At 40.1% G+C, this 18589-nt stretch overlaps 1 protein-coding gene across 5 annotated transcripts in view; it reads right to left on the bottom strand.

The window, feature by feature from the left end:
• The window catches only part of RANBP3L (RAN binding protein 3 like), a 43444-nt gene extending 25456 nt beyond the window's left edge, over positions 1 to 17988 (bottom strand). Inside the window, exons 1-8 of one of the 5 annotated variants that reach the window (XM_074569688.1) lie at positions 17437 to 17988; positions 9539 to 9597; positions 9177 to 9213; positions 8499 to 8576; positions 7359 to 7427; positions 6160 to 6234; positions 5338 to 5462; positions 4741 to 4844 (exon numbers count right to left, since the gene is read on the bottom strand). In XM_074569688.1, the coding sequence (XP_074425789.1) occupies positions 4741 to 4844; positions 5338 to 5462; positions 6160 to 6234; positions 7359 to 7427; positions 8499 to 8576; positions 9177 to 9213; positions 9539 to 9597; positions 17437 to 17725 (836 nt within the window). In that variant the 5' untranslated portion in view covers positions 17726 to 17988. The remainder of the gene's footprint in view (positions 1 to 4740; positions 4845 to 5337; positions 5463 to 6159; positions 6235 to 7358; positions 7428 to 8498; positions 8577 to 9176; positions 9214 to 9538; positions 9598 to 17436) is intronic. The other 4 variants (XM_074569687.1, XM_074569689.1, XM_074569690.1 and 1 more) reach the window with 4 other exon arrangements.
• Between the last annotated feature and the right edge of the window lie 601 nt (positions 17989 to 18589).

Genomic DNA, 18589 nt, shown 5'->3' on the forward strand with positions numbered 1-18589 from the left:
TATTTATTGCCTTAGCAGGGTTCTTTTTGATTCTGTTTTTAATTGTGTTTAGTATATAACCTGCTAAGAGCGTCACAACAAGGATAACATGTCCAAATTAAAAGCGGTCAAAAAAGGGTTTCGATTGGTTAAGCTCATGGGGTATAACAGGATGGTTATCAGACTTACTAAAGCAAGGGCTCATGCTACTGTTGGTTATATTATTATTGATTATGGTAGCCTCGTGTGTTCTCCGCAAAGTGACTGACATGATAGAAAATGCCATGCATAAGGTCTGGCTGGCTCAAGAAGAAAAAGGGGGGATTGTAGGAATGTGTCTGAGAGAAAATGGTCACGTGAGCCAGCCTCCCTACCATGAGAGATTAGATTAAGAGCAAAACAGGTGGTAGAAGATGGAATTAGTACATGGGAAAAACGGGGACTGAGAAGGTAGAAAACATGTTGTGCTAACGACTAAGCAATTTACTATGTGAATTCTTGTAACCAATCTGATCTGTGAATGAACTGCATGGACAGTGCGTGAACAGAGACTGTAAGCCAATCCTATAGCTGCCGCTAGCGCGTGCTCTTATTGCCTGTCTATATATACGCTGTGAAAACTTGAATAAAGGGAGAACGATCATACTCATATTGAAACTCCATCGTTACTCCGGGTCCGTCTCCCACTCCGACATCCTCTGACAATTATCCCTTCATGCTGATGCAGCTCTTGTACCCTTCAGAATAACTTCCTCCCCAGTGCCTTACAAGCACTCCTTGGTCATCCACCTAACGTCTTGGAAAGCCAGAAAGGCAGTGTATTCTAATGCACACACTTTAAATTCACACAAATATTGCAAAAATGTAAAGGTACGATAGCAGATGGCTTATAATAAGGCATAACTAAAACAGGAAAGAAAGATCTTTGTTCCATTTTTCAACGACCTGTGCAATAGATACACTTAAAATGATAAGTGGAGAAAATTAATACTTGCAATCCTTTGCTACTGGCCAACTATAGTTTGGGAATATAGATTTGGGAAAAAATTTCATACAGTAGGAAAATCACTTTACATTTGGGATCTGGAGTGTGACTGGTTTGTGCAGAAGCTACATTAAAACAACACTTGTCCTTCTTCTCATCTGTCCCCTTTTCCTTCTTAGTGTCCCGGGTTTTACAGGTAAAAAACATTAATTTATTTTTTGACACGCTGAGTTTAACTTCTGTCACTTAGCTTCTTGCCTCTTAGGAGGTTTTAAGATAAGAAGGTGAACGTGGTTTCAAATAGTGAGATAGTCACAAGTTGTAAAATGTACATTATGTGTGAATTACATTCCAGAATATTCTGATATAAGTAGAGTTGCGATTCGACCTGCTAATTATACAGCCACTTTAAATTAACAGGATCCATTTTTTATACAAGTCACTAGAAAAGGCCTTGTAAACTTCCTTGTATGGAAGTTGTTCCTGCTGCTAGTTTTTTGTGGTTTTTTTACAAAAGGCTTATAGATTGTTCATGTTTTCTGTAGGGCTTAATCACTGCATCTCTTGCTGGCAAAGGCAAAACCATCAACATTCTTGTCTCTTTCTGTTCCAGAAGGACAACTTGGCAGGAAGATGATCTGATGTTCTGTCACAAACTGCATACTCCAGCATCACTTATCTGCTCTTCCAGATCATTTATCACCCTTGGGAGAGCTTAATAGCACATATGTCATGCAGAGGATATTCCTGCTAACAAGCTGGGTTTGTTGCCAGAACTTTAATGATTGGCTCTAAAACTTAGTTTCTGTGTTCACAACTACAGTGTGCTTGAAATCCCTTCACATAGGATGAAGGAATTCCCAAATACAAGCTATCTCCATTTTACACTTAAGGAAAAAAGTATTCCTTAACATTCTCATGCTTGATTGTGTTGCTAAGATTAAGAGCAAATAAAAAAGAAAAGTCAGAAGATCCATCTCTTATCAGCCTTGAAGCCTTTCATACATGTTTTGGGCCATAAGCAGGCAATCTGAAGTGTGTTTAAACTAATGAATTGTCCTTAACTGAAATTCACTGAATTGTGAGCAATTTCCATCCTGAAATTTCATCTGCTACTTCTAGGCTACTCCAGCAGCAACTAGTAAGGATAGCACTTCAGAAGAGATAAAAAACAGAAAGTAGACAGTTGTCTCAAAGAAATAATGTGGGAAATTGCTTTTGATTATTTTCAGAAATGTAAGGAAAAAGGAATCAGTGCAGAATCTTTCTTTTCGCAGACACTTAACTGGAAGTGCCAGCCTTAAAGTCTTTTTAAAAACTCAATACCCTTTTGTTGCTGCAGGACAAGAACAAAGTGTGCCAGGGATGACATTGCCATGGAGATGCAAAGAAGAGGCACTGAACTCAGAGAATGACCACTAACGAGGAAGAATGGGAGAAGAAGCAATGTGGATCAAATACTGGAAAGGGACAATGGACAGGGAGTAGATCCAGGTACTGTCCTTCTCTGAGTGACCAGAAGTGTCTGAGTGGCTGCCAGTTCCAGTGCTGGCCTTGAAGCCTTGCAGTTTTTCAAGCAAATCCTTATGCAAAGCTGAATACGTGACCAGAAGCCAGCGTTTTCCCAGCATTATATATTTATGTCACTTAGGATTCAATCTCCTTTCCAAGCTTCTAATCAGACTCAAGAAACTGCAAATGTCTCCTTCTCTGTTCATTACTACAGCCAGTTCAGGAAATGGAACTGTTGGTGATTTCCTGGGAGATGGACAGCTGCAGCAACTACAGAGGGCTAATGAACCAGCTTCATTCATCTCTATACACAACTGTATCACACAGAGAAGAGGTCGAAGAGGAGGACATTTGCAGGCAGCAGTAATCCCTGCTGTTGGGTCTCTCTGCGTTTTAGTTTTTGTACATAAACGCCAATAGTTACACCTTGATTGATAATTAAAACCAAATCTTAAAAAATATTTTCTTAGCTATGAGCAGGCCTGGCTGCAATGTTCACCATTGTTTAGAATGTATATGGAGTTTCTTAAAGTTGTTTGAATACTTGTTATCAAGTTATCTATGAGAAAACAACCATGTCAAAAAGATTTTACTTGACTATTTTAAAGCATCAGTCACTTAATATGGATCAGAGGAATGGTACTCACAGACCCCTACAATCTCAGAAGAGCAGTAGGTACCTAGTTGTATTTAAATTAGTTTTCAACTTGTCAAATAAATCAACATTTACCACAATTGTGATATACAGAATTAATGAGGCACAAATACTCCAAGCAGATGAACAATTCCTCTTTTACAAAGGAAAAGGAAAAGGTAAAGAAATACCATAGGCACTTTTAAGGCTTGTAAATTGTCAGCACTGGAACACTGCATTGCATTTGTCTATCCATTTACTTCACAAGAGAAAGCCACTCACTGATCTTTGCCTAGATATTGTGCAGGTGACAGAAGGTGAATAGACTTGGGAGTATTGATACCAACTGATTTTGAAGTCATCGTCTCCCCTTTAGCTTTTCCAGTATGTGCATTACCATCATCCTGAATCTGCTAAAAATCCAGAGTACTGTGTGGCTCCACATTGTCCTCACAGGGCATCATTACAGTATTAATTGTGGTAGAAAAGGACAGGCTGGCTCTTCCAAAATCACAGTGACCATCTGCCCTCTAATGATGCTCTTCTTGTGGGATAAGGATTAAGAAGCAAAGTTGTCTGTGCATCTCAAAGTCCCTTATCTCCTCAGAACCCCAGCACTGTATGTCCCAAATGTGTGCAGAAACTTTTATCTGTGGCATATCCAGCCCTGAAGAAGACAGGAATAAACTCCTATGCAGTTAACATGTTCTCTGCTCTCTTTGGGTGGGAGAAGGAAAGGAGGCAACATCACAAATGTATTATCTGTGGCCCTTGCCATTTTGAAATGTCATTCTCTCATCATAACTGATCTCAGGTGTATTCCTGATGCTCACAGCTTCCAGGTAAATAACCCTCATCAAACATCAGCAGCAGTATTAATACCCACAAGATAACCTGCTGGCTTACCATAGACCTAACATTCTTGTGAGCCAGTCTCCAGAGAGAGGTTGCACTAGTATGAGCTCTTTCAGTCATAGGCAGAGGCAAGGGCATGGAGCAACGACCTAGTCCAAGGAAGTCAGCTTCCTCATGCAGAAATTCTGGAGTCTGTGCTGGTCAACCCAAAGATGCCACCCTATCACAATCATTACAGCTAGTTGTTCATGCTAGAAATTCTGGTGTGTGCATGGAAGTAGAGCATCAGTTGCAGCATTCACCTTGTCTTCCAAATCAGTCCTGTAAGGTTTTCTTCTTGTCTTCTGGGTCCAACATGCTGACATATTATAGTAATTCCTGAGTTCCGCTGCATCTGTTTATGAGATACAGCAGCTATGCAATCAGAAGAGAGTTGTCCAAAGGGACACAAAGATGACTGTAAACATTCAAAACTGGGACATATTTTGAAATGCCAAAGCTGCATGAGATAGCAAACCAAAATAGTTTCTAGACGGGGGGTTGCTAATGAGAACAAATTGTTCCACAGAGATTAATTTCTTGCAGGAGTCCATTTCTTAGGGCGTACGGAGCTCATGTCAGTACCCACAAATCCTGGCACCACACACAAACACCAGTGAGCACTGTGTGGGTGTAGATAGCATGGACTTAGTACCATGTAAGACATGTAGGACAAAAGGATATGCCACAAGGCAAGTGACAAAATGGTGTAGAAATAGAATAAATAAAAACTTACTGTGTTGTTTTAGAGCTAGAAGGATTCATGGTAGTAGATAACCTCTCTGCTGTTTTGGAATTTACTGAATTCTCTGCCGCGGAATAACAGCTGTCTTCAGATACCTAGGAATAATAAAACCAGACGAATTAATTAGACCAAGCTTTCTTTCTGCTACAAACTGATCTGCTAGAAGTAAAGTCACTGTGGGGTGGGTGTGTGTATGTATATATATCTGTATGTGGTAGTTGGCAGAGCCTCCTCCAGCTGTGTACTAAGCTAGAACCCTTAATCAAAATGCTAAAATTTTACTTCCTATAATAAACAAAATAACAACAGACCCCCAAAGCTGATTTGCCCACAGAACCTTTGTATCTGAAAGTTGAGACAGCCTGCACAGAAGAGATGTTTTTTCAAAGACAGTCAGCATGAGTTTAACAATTCACACCATGTCAGCGATCCATAGATTCCGTTGAAACTTATATGGGAACTTTCATGCAGTGAAACCACATCATACCACATCATGCAGTGGTATAATTAACTGCTTTAAAACAGCACTGTTTATTTTAATTTGAGCTGCAAACATATATTAGCCAGTAAAATTACTTTTATCTTTACCTGAACGTGGACTTCTTTCTTAGTTTCTGGAGACACTACAGGAATTTCAAGACAGGTCAGGGCTTGTGGGGGTTGTAAAATGGCAGGTCTAATGACATTCCACAATTGACTTTGTGACAAGGATCCTTGCAAAATACAAAGATAAAAATAAATACATAAATACAAAGATTTTAAAAAAGATTTAAACAGAGACTTTTTCTTCACATCTAATTCATATCTATGTGTCTTGCCTCTTTAACTGAACTCTTCAAAGCATATTTAAATAACATTTATTGTTGTTGAATTGCTACACATTCTAAAAAATTGTAATCCCTTCTAAAAACCACAACTCTGCAGTGACACCAACCCCTGTTATCCTATCAGAATAAAAAGGTGATGTGTTATATACAAAAATAGATATATTTATACTTCTAAGATATATTTATACTTATGTAATTAAATATATTTTTATATTTACATCTACTGCTTTCTGTTAGATCTGTCTTCTGACATTTCAAATTTAATCTTGCACCAGCAGACACCAAGAGGGCTCTTTCCCTTCTCATTGCCTTCTCCAGGAGCAGAGTTATTCAGTTAGAAATGTGGAATTTCACTATTCAAGGTTATATTCAGTCCACTCAGGAATTAAGTAGTCACAGCAGAAGCTAAGAACAGGATACAGGTCACAGGATATTTGCACTGTCAAACAAATAACTTATGAACCTCATAATGATACTTAGCTTATCACTGCGCGTAGAAAAGAGCTGTCATTTTTATGCCTTCTGTGCCTGTTAAGAATGTCTTTGTGGAACTACAGTGAACAAATATTGCAATGAAAGTTACCTTCTTTTGTGCTTTTGATCAAGTCAGGGTTTCTTTGAAGAAGAGCTGAGCTCATGAATATGTTATTCTTCTTTACTACAGAACAAGGAATTTAAACTTAAATAATGAGTAATAGCAAATTTTAATTATTAATTTATTACTATTTTGGTAGTACCTGAGCAATATTCCAACCTATCCATCTAAACAAGATCTCTGAGATAACTGTTACTGTCTCCATTTTACAGGTGGGTAGACTTTGGCACAGAAAGGACCATGGTTTTTCTGGTTATGTCAGAGACAGAAGTCTTTTGGATATTAACAGATGTTTTAAACTGATAAAATCCTTCTTCATCTTTGAAAACCAGGTGCACAGGTGCTGCTGGTTTGCAAAAGTTATTGAAATGACAATGCTATCTGGTCCAGTCTTAGGCATTTTTAAGATGAGTAAATGAGGCCCAAGAACACGGGAGTAAATAAATGTGCCCTGCCCTGTTTCTTAACTTATTATAATGATGGCAGTGCACCACTCATGCTTTCACTGTAATAATGATACCAAACATCAGCCAGAATGTAATGGCAACAATGGACTACATCCTGTAAAATGACATGACCGATAACTCTACACACAATCACTAGTTATTCATTGCAGAAAGCGTGTAGTTTGTTCCTGTAACAATGCTGTGTTCTCTTAAGATTGTTTAGAAATCCTTTATGCCAATGTCTGTCATGGACCTGTTTCTGGTAAGAGATATAGGCTAGGATTTAAGACCACTCCATCACTCCCATTAATGGTAAGTGGGAGAATAATCCCAGGGTCACTGGTTAGGTGGAAGACAGGCTCCTAGGATAGAAAATTATATTCCTACAGAAACCATTACCAGTAAATTGCAAGCAAACTAATTCATGTAATTACTTTAACTCCATTCTGTTCTTTCAAGTATAGTTTGTACCACGCTGTGTAAATGCCTATCTGCAAATTACTGAAAGATTCCTCCCCAGCACTGCAGGATTCCCTAACAAAAAATGCAAAAAAAATTTTTCTATTGAACTGCCAGTCCTCCCTCTAAAACATTCCTTTCTCCTGTCGAAATACCAGCCTAGTCCAATGCACTGCAGCTCTGTCCTGCAGAAATTGCATTTCTGCACACCCCTGTTTTAGCTAGTACCTGCTTTTGTACATAAATATTTACTGGTTTTGTTCTTTTTTTTTTTTTAATTACCTGGCTGGGAGGGAGGGAAGGTGGGAAGGACAGTAAAGGAAGATGATCTCCCTTTTTTCTGAGCAAGAGCTGTATTTGAAAGGATAAGAGACTGAAATTATCACTTGTTTGGAGAAAAAAAAAAAAGGTTAATTTTAAGATTACACAATTTGATATCATGCCTTCATTATCAGTAGAATAAATTATTATCTGCCAACTACCATCTCTCTGAAGTAGACTGTTAGGTTATGCCTATACTGCTGAATCGGAGAGGTCTCTGAGGCCAAGTGGCACAGCCTGGTTCAGGCCCACTGCTTATGGCTAGTCCACTTGGTAACAGTTCTGTCTTGGAGACTGACAGCTGGAGAGGTTTAAAATAGAACTAGGGAGTGAGTTATCAGTCAAGCAGTGTGGACAATCAAGGGGCAAAACACCCAAGCTTCCTCCTGCACCATGCTTTATTTTTTGGTATAGGCATACCCTAAAATTTCTACCATGTCTATGATTTTCTGTAAATGATGTCTGTATAATTTTCAGATTAAATCAAACTTAGCTTATGTTAAATCCTCTTAGCTACATTCAGGTGTGTCACGGGACTAGATAAAACAAAATATAGTGTACACATATTAATGCCTGAATCCAGAAATAATTTTCTGGTCCCATCCGTATGTTAAATAAACACTGTAAAAAACAGATCAGTCCTTCTGCACAGAAGGCTCAGTGACTTGCATGCATTTCCCATGGAAGCAATACACTTAAAGGGCTTTCCATGTCAGCTGTCAGCTGGACGGAAGGAGGGGCCCTTCTGGATATTGCTTCACATTTTCAGGGATTGGCCAGGGAACACTGATCTCTTCCACAACCGAGGCAAACCAGCCCTCCTCCTCCCTTGTGCAAAGCAATTCAAGGAAATGCTATGAAATTCACATATTTTTCACTACTGTATGTAATATTATGAAAGTATGGAATATTAATATATTTTTACTTAGAAGGGGATTTATTGGAAATTAAGCAAATTTATATCAATGTTTAAGTTTTCATGACTTGCAGCATTTCTACAGTGCAGAAACATTTCTTAGACAGAAAAATTCCTTCTCTTCTTTACCAGACGAGAATACAGAACTATAGTAATTAAAACATGACTGGAGTTAAACGCCATACCTTTGTTAGACTGAGAGTCAGACTTCTGGAAAGTAAAAGATGACGATCTTGCACGCTTTCTGGAACAACTAATGAAATCTAGAGAAAAGTAAATATAATGCTCTGCAGGGAGCGACTGGCAGATTTCAGCACAATGTTCTCATATGGAATTAAAAACGTAACACAATAAATTCTAGGAATGACTTACAGGAACAGCTTTAAGGCAATACTTAAAAGCACAAGGGCTTTGGAATCTCGGTCAACACCTGGCACAAAGCCCTATGGAGCCTTCTTTATTTCTACTAAGTTCAAGGAACCTAAATCAATCAAACAGTTAGAATCAGTTAAGAGCTCACAGGCTCAGAAGACATTAAGAATGCGAAGTTACATTATAATGTACCCTAAAAAATAGAAAAGGGCAGCTAGGAGCTCATACAGCTGATGAAAATCGTTGCCACTTTTCAGGGCTTCTCAAGTTTGGCTTTCTTCAAAATATAAGAGGTAAGATGGAAGAATTCTTGAGGTAAGACAGGGACATATATATCAGGACATAGTAGGTGGCTCTACAACACACATAGCCTTAGTCTACTAACAGGGATTTGTCCCTGTCCATACAAAGTAAGGGTCCAAACACTATTTTCACAGGCAACAGTCAGACCTATGAATAACCCAATACTGCTTCAATGACGTGGTTATTACCATTTTCAGCTTTGCAAACTGGGTCTTCTGCAGGTCGCTGGAAAAAAATACAAGCATGGAAAGGTCAATAGAACTTTAGAATAGAATAGAATAGAATAGAATAGAATAGAATAGAATAGAATAGAATAGAATAGCCCAGCCCAGCCCAGCCCAGCCCAGCCCAGCCCAGCCCAGCATATCAATCTAGCATATATGCATTAAAAGCGGTCTTGTTTCTAGTTTCTGCTTTTCCTTGTTCTATTTTGAGACCATTTATTACAAGTCATAAACTGGGCTAAATCTTTTATTACTGCTAGCATGTCTATAGAATCCTCATTTCTCAGGATTTTTTTATCAATTATGAAAAAAAAAAAGCTTTTTACCTTCAAAGGACGATCCTTCTTTTTAAAAACAAATATTGGCTGGGCAAGCACTGATCCCTCTGTAAAAGAAAAGAGATCACTTTTATTAACAATTCTGTTACACCACTTCTCAACCACATTTCTAAAAGTGCTGAGCAATAGCAAACCGGACTTTATCCTTTTGTTACAAAGGAAGAAAATAGAGAGTTACAGTGATGTACTGCACACTCTGTAAATTAAAAAAAAAAACCCAAACTTAGAGTCTACAAAGCCCAGTGTGAGTTTTGCCATGAGGATTTGGCCTCATATTTTTTTACACCTTTTTTTAGTTAAAAAAGAACAAAAAAGTGCTCTTAGCTTTGCTGTTTGCAACATCTGTCATCCTTTAAGAACAGGGTTGAAGTGCAGCTTTGGTTCTCAGAAAAGTGCAAGGATGTGAAATGCAAAATGATCCCAAAAGAAAAGCAAGGAAATGCGTTACAGTTGGTCTCTCAGCTACATTAACATTTTCCGTTCTTTAGGCTTCAGGTATGTGAATATCTAGTGTCAGTTTTAATGTGTTTTCACCAGCACCACCAATTAATGACGTGTTTTTTATGACAACAAATGGCACGATTACAGAGCAAAGTAGCAGACACAAATAGAATTTTTTAGACCACCACATAGAGTATTCAACTCATGCTAGCTTGAGATCTCTGTAACATGCAGTCAACAGAAACAATTGGCTTCTGAGCATAAGCATATTTTAGTTGTGTACATTAGGAGATGAATGGAGACCTAAATGCATGTATTTCTCTCCATGGGTGATACGAACAGATTAGGGTGACTAGTGAGCTGTATGACTGGTCTTTGGCCAGAGAAATCTCACACTTGATATCTTGTTAACTGACATTTGACAGAATATTTATCACTTACACACCATTTTTTGTAATACTGGCTCCCTCTAGTTTATATTAGAATATTTACCTGTTCAACAAAACTGTCCATGTGAAAATATATGGATTGATATTTTTATCTTGGCTTGCACACCCATCTGTGACCAAACCACTCTAGCATTAGCATCAATTACTTAAAGGTTTAATAAAGCAAATATCAACGTATCATGGAGGGTTTAAAATTACTAAATAAATTTATATTCAACAACGAAGAAAAAAGTAAACATTGTTAAAATAAATGCTGTGTGCATGTAAACTGGGGATAAATCCAGTTATATACAGACATAGCAGTCAAGTTTTGTTTTTGTTGAAGTTAATTTTGTATTACTTGGTCATTTTGTGCGTGCAAAGGACTGAATTTAGCAAACTTGACATGCTTTGCAATGAAGGTCGGGTTTGTCCTTAATAGAAAAAGCAGAAAAAAGTTCACTTTGCTCAACTCCAAAAAAGATAATTCTCTGTCATTGAAAATTGAAGAAAATTTCCATAATCCGGTTGCAGCTGGGGGTCCATGGCATGGCATGAGATGGAGCAATTCCACTTCTATTCACTAGAGGGGAGTGGCACACATAAACAATAATACTTCACTGAAATATATTTTATTCAATATAATAGGCTTTTTTCCTGTCTCCTTTTAAAAAAAAAAGTCATGGAATGAAGGAAAAATATTAAAATAGAAGCATGACTACGGAAACCCTTATATTCTCCACAGTACCTCTCAAAGCTCAGAAGCTAGCAATATTTTTAAAAGTACATTTACTACTCCAAAGCATGGAATTATCAAAGAGTGAATTACTGTAAAAAAAGGAACTGGCCTTCTATCGCTTCTGCTGGAGCTAAAAGGCTGTAGGTAGTTTGAAGGAATTAGGAATGTTCACTACAATTTAAACAACAAAATTCCAGTGACAGTTTAAAACCCAGAAGTTTCTGAAGAAAAATTCGTAACTATTTCATTATCAACAGAAACACGTGAAGCTAGGGTACAATGGTACCTCTTAAAGATAAATATGCATATTTTGATATTGCAGGAAATATAAAAGATATATCACATCAACAGCTTTTGAGCCAAAAAGGAAAAGTTTCTTGCCATCAGTATATCTAGTCAGAGGTTGCTGATGCTGTCACGGTTAGTTATCATTTTTACAGTTCTGCATTGCTTCTATCCAAATCAAGAAAACCGTTTTGTAATCCCTCACCAGTAGGATCTTCACTCCTCAATCAGGCCATTCATAACAGAGTTTAAAAAATGTATTTGTGTTAACTATATATGTATCCTATGCATCAATTTCCAGTTACATTTTAAACTTCTCAGATATTCAAGCACAAAATAGCTGCAGCTGATCTCCACAGAAAAAACAATGCAGAATTACTTGTGGATGTAAAACAAGGCCATCAAGGAGTTACCACAATTGTGTCAACGTGCTAATTTTAACACTGGTGAGCAACTTTGCATTTCTCTCCTTCATTTTCTGCACAAAGGCTGCCGCTGCCAGGGTGGATGGATGTGTGCTGGGAGGAGAAGCCCTTCTGCACGCTCCTCTCCCATTAGCAGAGGGATGCACCAAGCCAGCAGTGCCCGGTTGTGCTGGGGAAGAGGCAGCAGCAGCAGCCAAGGCTGGGTCCCGGGATAAGAACAGGGTGGGCTGGAGCCCCCCCGACTCCTCAGCACCAACAGGACCCAGAGAGACACAGGCTGGCTAGTGCCTGGTTAAGACTGGGCCGCTCCAGTCCTCAGCAGCTTGGCACTTGTGGATAAAAGAGGCTGTTGGAAAAGTTATCAGAAAAACCTGCCAAATGGTCTGCCTCTGGCTGCAGGGACTGGAATAACCCACCATCCTCAGCCAAGACAGAACCTGTCTGCCTGCCCGTGAGTAATCACTACAGATCAGGCTCTGTTTTCCTCACTACAGTTCCCCTGAAGCCACTGAATTAGAAAGGTCTGGGCCTAATGTTCGCTACATTTGCAGTTCAAAATGAGAAATGTCCAGTGCCCTTGTCTTACCTGCACAGCCTCCTGGCTCCAGACTTCTGTCCTGTGCAGGAGCACTATCAAACCTGCTCTGTGCCCAGCTCAGAAGGCAGATGTGTCTCCAGTCTGGCACCTGCTTTGCTCTGCTCCACACCCCCAGCATGGGCATCCCGGCTCCATCACTCTGCTGGGCGCCACCTAGCACCCTATGTGCAGGCAACTGGCAAATCATGGTCACTTATGTTCCCCAAAGGAGACTGCACTTACAGAGTTCCATTTGAAAGAAAATACAGAGGTGCAATTGGGGAAAAATAATTGTTGGTTGCTGCCTAAGCTGGGGAAGCACTAGTCAGGATTACATGCAAGAAACTATGTAAAATTGCTTTCACCAACTTTGCTTGTATCCCAAAAGCCAATGCTGTCCATGAGGTGCATGGATTTTCAGCCTTTGCTGTGGTGGCAGGATTCTTGGGTCCCTGTTTTTCCTTTCAACAGTTTCAAGCAGAGAATTTCTTTAAAGGCCTAACGGCAATCCACTGGATTTTGCCTGAGCTTTTATTATTCCCAGAACCTTATATGTTATTTGCGTAGCTCTTCGCAAGTAACTACCAATCCTGCAATCAGACTGGCTTAGCTACAAAACTGAGTCCTTCACACAGAACCTGAAAAAACCTCACCCAGTAGTTCTTAACTGCCAACAGAGATGTAACACTGATAACAAAAGCTGACTTGTAAAAAATAACATTTTTCTCATAATTCCTTAAATTAAAATAACAACATGTACCTCTTTGGTTTTACTAGCAATCCCAGTTGCACTTCATAGGAAAACTTTTAATGCTGAAGTAGGAACTACAATTTTTACTTTCCACAAGAAAGAAAAAGAAAATAACTTCTTAATCAAAGATCATTTTCTGAAATAGAATAACATTCTGGAAAACTTGTATAATCTCCAAATAATGTCACTGACTTACAAAACCTTTAACGGCATGCAGCTTTCCCTCACAACATCCTAATAAGCGTTACACAACACACAAAAACCACCACACGAAAATTTATAATCAGATATAATTTATAATTTTATCCTATCAAAAGATAAGGCTATAACATAGCATTAGCAAGTTTCTGCCCTCTGATACACGATAGCATTCATTTCACTAGCTTTGTATATTACTGCTATAATTTGCAAAAATAAAACCAGAAACACTTCTGCATTTTGATGCTATGGCTTAGATTGCTGGTTCCCAAGTCACAGAACTCAACCCAAATAAAGTTAAGCAATAACAACAAATTCTTGCACACAACATTGCCATTTTGTTTGTTTCACATACAAATTAGCTCAACAGCAACGTGTAATTGGGGAAGATGTTCAGCCGAAAAGTAGATTTACTGTGACTTTAGTTGCCTAAACATCCCTAGAGGTAGTTTTGCATTATTAAAATACTAAGGGGAAAAAAAAAAAACAAAACTGAGAGAGAGCTTTGCCACTACCATTTATGAATATATGCCTTTTACAGCTATTACTTGAAAAAGACGCTGAGACAAAATATTGTGCCTAAGAAAGCAACAATGGACTAGCATGTAAGTGGGAGATATAGATACAGAAATTCGTAGAGTTCCATTCAAAAAAAGGAATTATTTTGACGATGCTAGCTGATGATGTGTTCATTAACATGTTGTCTCAAGGAGCATCAGAGTTAAACTATGTACTAATACAACCAATTTTTGCTCAATATACTGCAAAAACACAGTAGAACACCTATATTTCGGGTAATAAAACTGCAATAATAGGCAGAAGAGAAATACATAGAGTGAAAATATGCAGCAGGATAAATTAACAAAATACTTTGCTATCCAAGCTTGGACTCATGTTTAAATTGTTTCTGGTCTTAGATACAAAAAGACTTCCGTCAGTATTTCCAGAGATGGATTATTTTCATCTAAAAAGAGGTGAACAAGTAGTAAAAACCATCTAGCTAAGAACCAGGTTTGTCAAACCTGCAGTAGAACCACGGTTTCGGTTTTATAAATACTCCCTGAACTTTCTAACACAAAATAGAGTCACTTCACAGCCAAGTGAGAGAGCAACAAGGCTGCCAGCCAACATCTCAGGTCCGTCGGTGACCTCACTATGTAAGCCAGGCTTTCCTCTGCCAAAACTTAAATGAGGAAGGTGACACAAGGCAAAATGGGGATGTCTTAGAACAGTACTTTAGACACACAACTTAATAAAATTGACTGATTTTAAGACATACAGAAAAAGCTTTTAAAAATTTTGCATTGCTGATCCTGAGCCACAGGTCTGTTTCTGGAAACGCTGAGCAGTTGGGAACTCCAGTGGAATTCACACATGCAGCTGGCTGCTCAGCACCTTTGAAAAATCAGGTCACTGATTTAAGACTCTAAACATGGACCTGGAAACCAACTTTCAGCTTCACACTTTTGATTTCTGCTTATGCAACATTTTCAGAACTCTCTAGGACAACTCCCTTAAAAATTAAGACCAGTTTTAATACCAAGATAGCAAGATTTGCCAAGTAAATTTACATTTTTTAAAATAAGATATTGTGAGACAAGATTGATTAATTTATTTGCATCTGAATCCATTATATGTATATGGTGGGGTTTTTTTTAATCAGTAAGCATTAAAAACAAAATGGGAAAATAAAACAGGGTCATAAATCTAGTTAAATTCTAATCCGGTCAAATATCCAATGCTAATCAGACTTTTCTATATGCAGAGGTAACAGAGACACATGTTGCTATACTGGCAACAAATTTTCAAGTTCAGTATCTTAGTCATACTTCCAGACTTGTAAGATAACTGAATTTTTTCTTTTAGAATACTCTTCTGTTGAAGAGTGTCAGTGATTCAATAAATTTGCCACAAGTTCTCACGCATCCTGATTTTCCAAAAATTTTCAATACACATTGTTTTAAATAATTGGTCCAAAATCATGCTGAAATGTTTTATGAGCAGAAATAGTTTCACCATTGTTAAAATAAAGTACTTAAAACATATTAAGATTAAATTTTGGACAAAGCCTTTCATTTTTTGGAAAACAGCATTGTTGAGAATTTTATTTCTAGAGAATTTAAACATATACAACAGACATTTGGCCACCTGGCTCTGCTTGATACAGAAGTGACTGTACTTCAGTGGCCCTTGGAGAGATTGATGAATACAGCACTGCATGCTGTTCTAACACTCTGTGTTAAATACAAAGCTTATGCTGCTTATCTTGGGTTCAGATCGCATCTTGTAAATACTGTTTGAGGAACGGATAACTAACTTCATACCTCCCTGTTTGGATCAACAGGGAATACATCATCAAAGAAGTGAGTTTCCATTTCATTGTACTCAGAAAGACAAAAGGCAAAGTTCACCCAACTGACTATTGCAATATAAAACTTCTGGAAGAATTTGTCCTGGGACAGCTTTACTGTACTGTTAAAAGACTCCAGTCTTGTACATTCTTTGTCATACAAATAGTTCATAACTCGCATAAATAATTTCACTGTCATCATTGAGACCAATTATGAGAGCAAGGATTCTTCATCCAGGCACAGTTGTGCAGAATCAGGCCCTAACTTCTTAAGGCATCTTCCCCCTCTTTTCAGTGACTCTTCTCAATGCTACAGATTCTAAATACAGCTTTCTTGATCAGTGTGGAAAGGGTTCTTTTACCCAAACAATTCCATTTACTACTCCTAGCTTCCACTGTGGAAGCATGCCATATGAGATCTAAAAATTAACATACTTCTCTTTAGCCATGGAAACTCAGCTGACAGCCTGCAAAAGTGTTTAAAAATACAGCATATGTCACACTCATTCATCTTTGTAGAGCACAGTCCTCATCTTTATATGAGGAAGACATAAAGAGGCATTAAAACAACAAAAAATCCCCTACCCTAGCAACACTTTAACACAATTTATGAGAAAAATTAAGCTCTGTTGTCTTTATTTCAAACTTTAGAGTGAAGAAAATATTTTTGAGAGTCTCGTCACTACAATGTAATTCTAGCAGTGACGCAATGACAGCAGCAACTGTGTCACTAGACCAGCAGGACTGTGCCAAAGTATGTAACTAAAAATTCGTAAACACTGAAACTTCCAATACACCAGTGCTCAGCATTTTTAGTCATAAAATCCTGTAAAATACTCAGTGCAAGGGCACTGAGTATATAAAATTCATAGGCATATAAAGCTTTACCGGTTTTAGGGCATTGTACCAATATTAAATTTCATAAATCCCTACAAAGTAGCATGGAAGTAACACTCCGGTTTTTTATGTAGAAATTGAACTATACAGGTAATAAGGCCATGATCCAATAACATTCACATATCCTTAAATTTTAGGCATGTAAGTTAATTGGACTATGTATGCTCAACACTAAGCACAAACCGAAAGGCTGATTGACTCGTAAATTAGCCCGAGCACTCTCAACTACGTCAGCCACAGCATCAGGTTTAGATCTTGAAAGTGCATGCTTCCATTTGCTGTTTTGGGTTCATTCATCAACCTGCCTGGTAAGAGATGGTTAGCGGCATCATCTGCAAAACGGCCTTAATATTAGCTCTTGTTTCTTTATGCACCCTCTTAAAAAATACTGTTACAATTGCATATGAATCATTCTCAATTCTTGGCCCTCCTCACTACCTTGACGACACAGGATTTTGCTGTCCGCCTCTATAGTCGAGCATCTCGCTGAGGAGCTAGACCGGCCCCGTTGTGCTGTCAGCGCAAGGCAGGAATGGCCGGGAAAGCCAGTGCTGTTCCTGAGTGCTGTCAGGAACAGCATCTCACTAAGCCACAGAAAGTTTAAATGACAGGGGAGTAAACACTCTTAGAAACACGGAGAGACAGATTACCACTAAAAATTTGCAATAAAGAAACTACAGCCCACCAAGCTCTTGCTTTGTATCACCCACAACATGTTACCCACTGGGCACATTCTTTTTGTTTGTCCCATTCCCCAGAAACCTCCTTGCAGGGGGAGACATGCAAAAGACCTACCTGTACAGCATTCCTCCCGGGGATTTAACTTGCCGCCACCGGTGCCGGGACACGGCCTGTGGGCCCTCTGTTCTGGCAGGCCACTGGCGCAGGGGTCACCAGGACAGCCTCTTCTTTTGGGGAGGTCCGGTGTAGCCTTCACACCCTGCCTGGACCCGACTGGAACGTTGTAGCCTGCACAGCAGCGCCGTATACCTGTATGTGAAACGTTCCCTTTGCGAGCAGGAATTGGCTGGTTCCTCATTATGAGGTCCTCAGAAGTACCTTTATCTATATATGTATGTATCATATGTGTATATATGCCGTAGTTGGGTCTAGCACTTTGGATTTAGGCTCATTAGCGGTTCCCGAGGCCAGATCCCCCTCGAAAAGAGTCAGGCGAGACCCCGCGACCAGACGGGCGGTAACGGTCGCGCCGTAACGGCCAACGGCCGGGCGCTGCGGGGCGCGGGCCGGGCTGCAGCCGAGCGGGCGGCGGCGGCGGCGTCCGGCGCGGGAGTGCGGGCGGGCCGGTGCCACAGTGACAGCTCGGGGCCCGCTCTTCGCGGGGCTGGCCGCGGGGAGGGGACATGTAAAGCCGGGCGGATTAACATAAGAGGGCGGGCGGGGAAGCGGACGGTGCGCGGGGTTTACCGGCAACGGCTGAGGGAAGGCGGGGCGGGGGGGGCGGGATTCGGTGGCGGATGGGCGCAGCAGGGAGGGCCGGGGCCGCCCCCAGGGCTAGGCCGCCCGCAGGCCGTGGCGACGGAAGGGAAGTGCTGCAGGGGCGGGCTCGGTTCCCGTCGGGGTGGACTAGCGCCTCCAGGCCGGGAAACGGCGGCGGAAGGCCGGCAGCAGCCTTTGCTGGCCTGTCGCGGCGTGGGCCGGGGAAGCCGCACCCGGCGGCTCGCAGGCGGCCCGGCGGGCAGAGGCCTGCGCGGGGCTGGGGCCGGCGGCGGGGCCGGCTGAGCCTTGGGCCGGCCGGGACACAGCCCATGGTAAAACTGAGCCATTTCAGGCCATTGCATATTGCAAGCCTGGTGTTAAACTGCCTCTAATCCTAACAGTTCAAGACAAAAAGATAGGAATTTGCTACAAGTTCATCAGAACCATGCTACTAGTCTAATCTAGTGTCTCTGCACAGCCAGTATCAGATGTTGCGCGCAAAAAGATG

The sequence above is a fragment of the Larus michahellis genome, chromosome Z (genome assembly GCF_964199755.1).
Source record: "Larus michahellis chromosome Z, bLarMic1.1, whole genome shotgun sequence".
NCBI classification, from domain to species: domain Eukaryota; kingdom Metazoa; phylum Chordata; class Aves; order Charadriiformes; family Laridae; genus Larus; species Larus michahellis.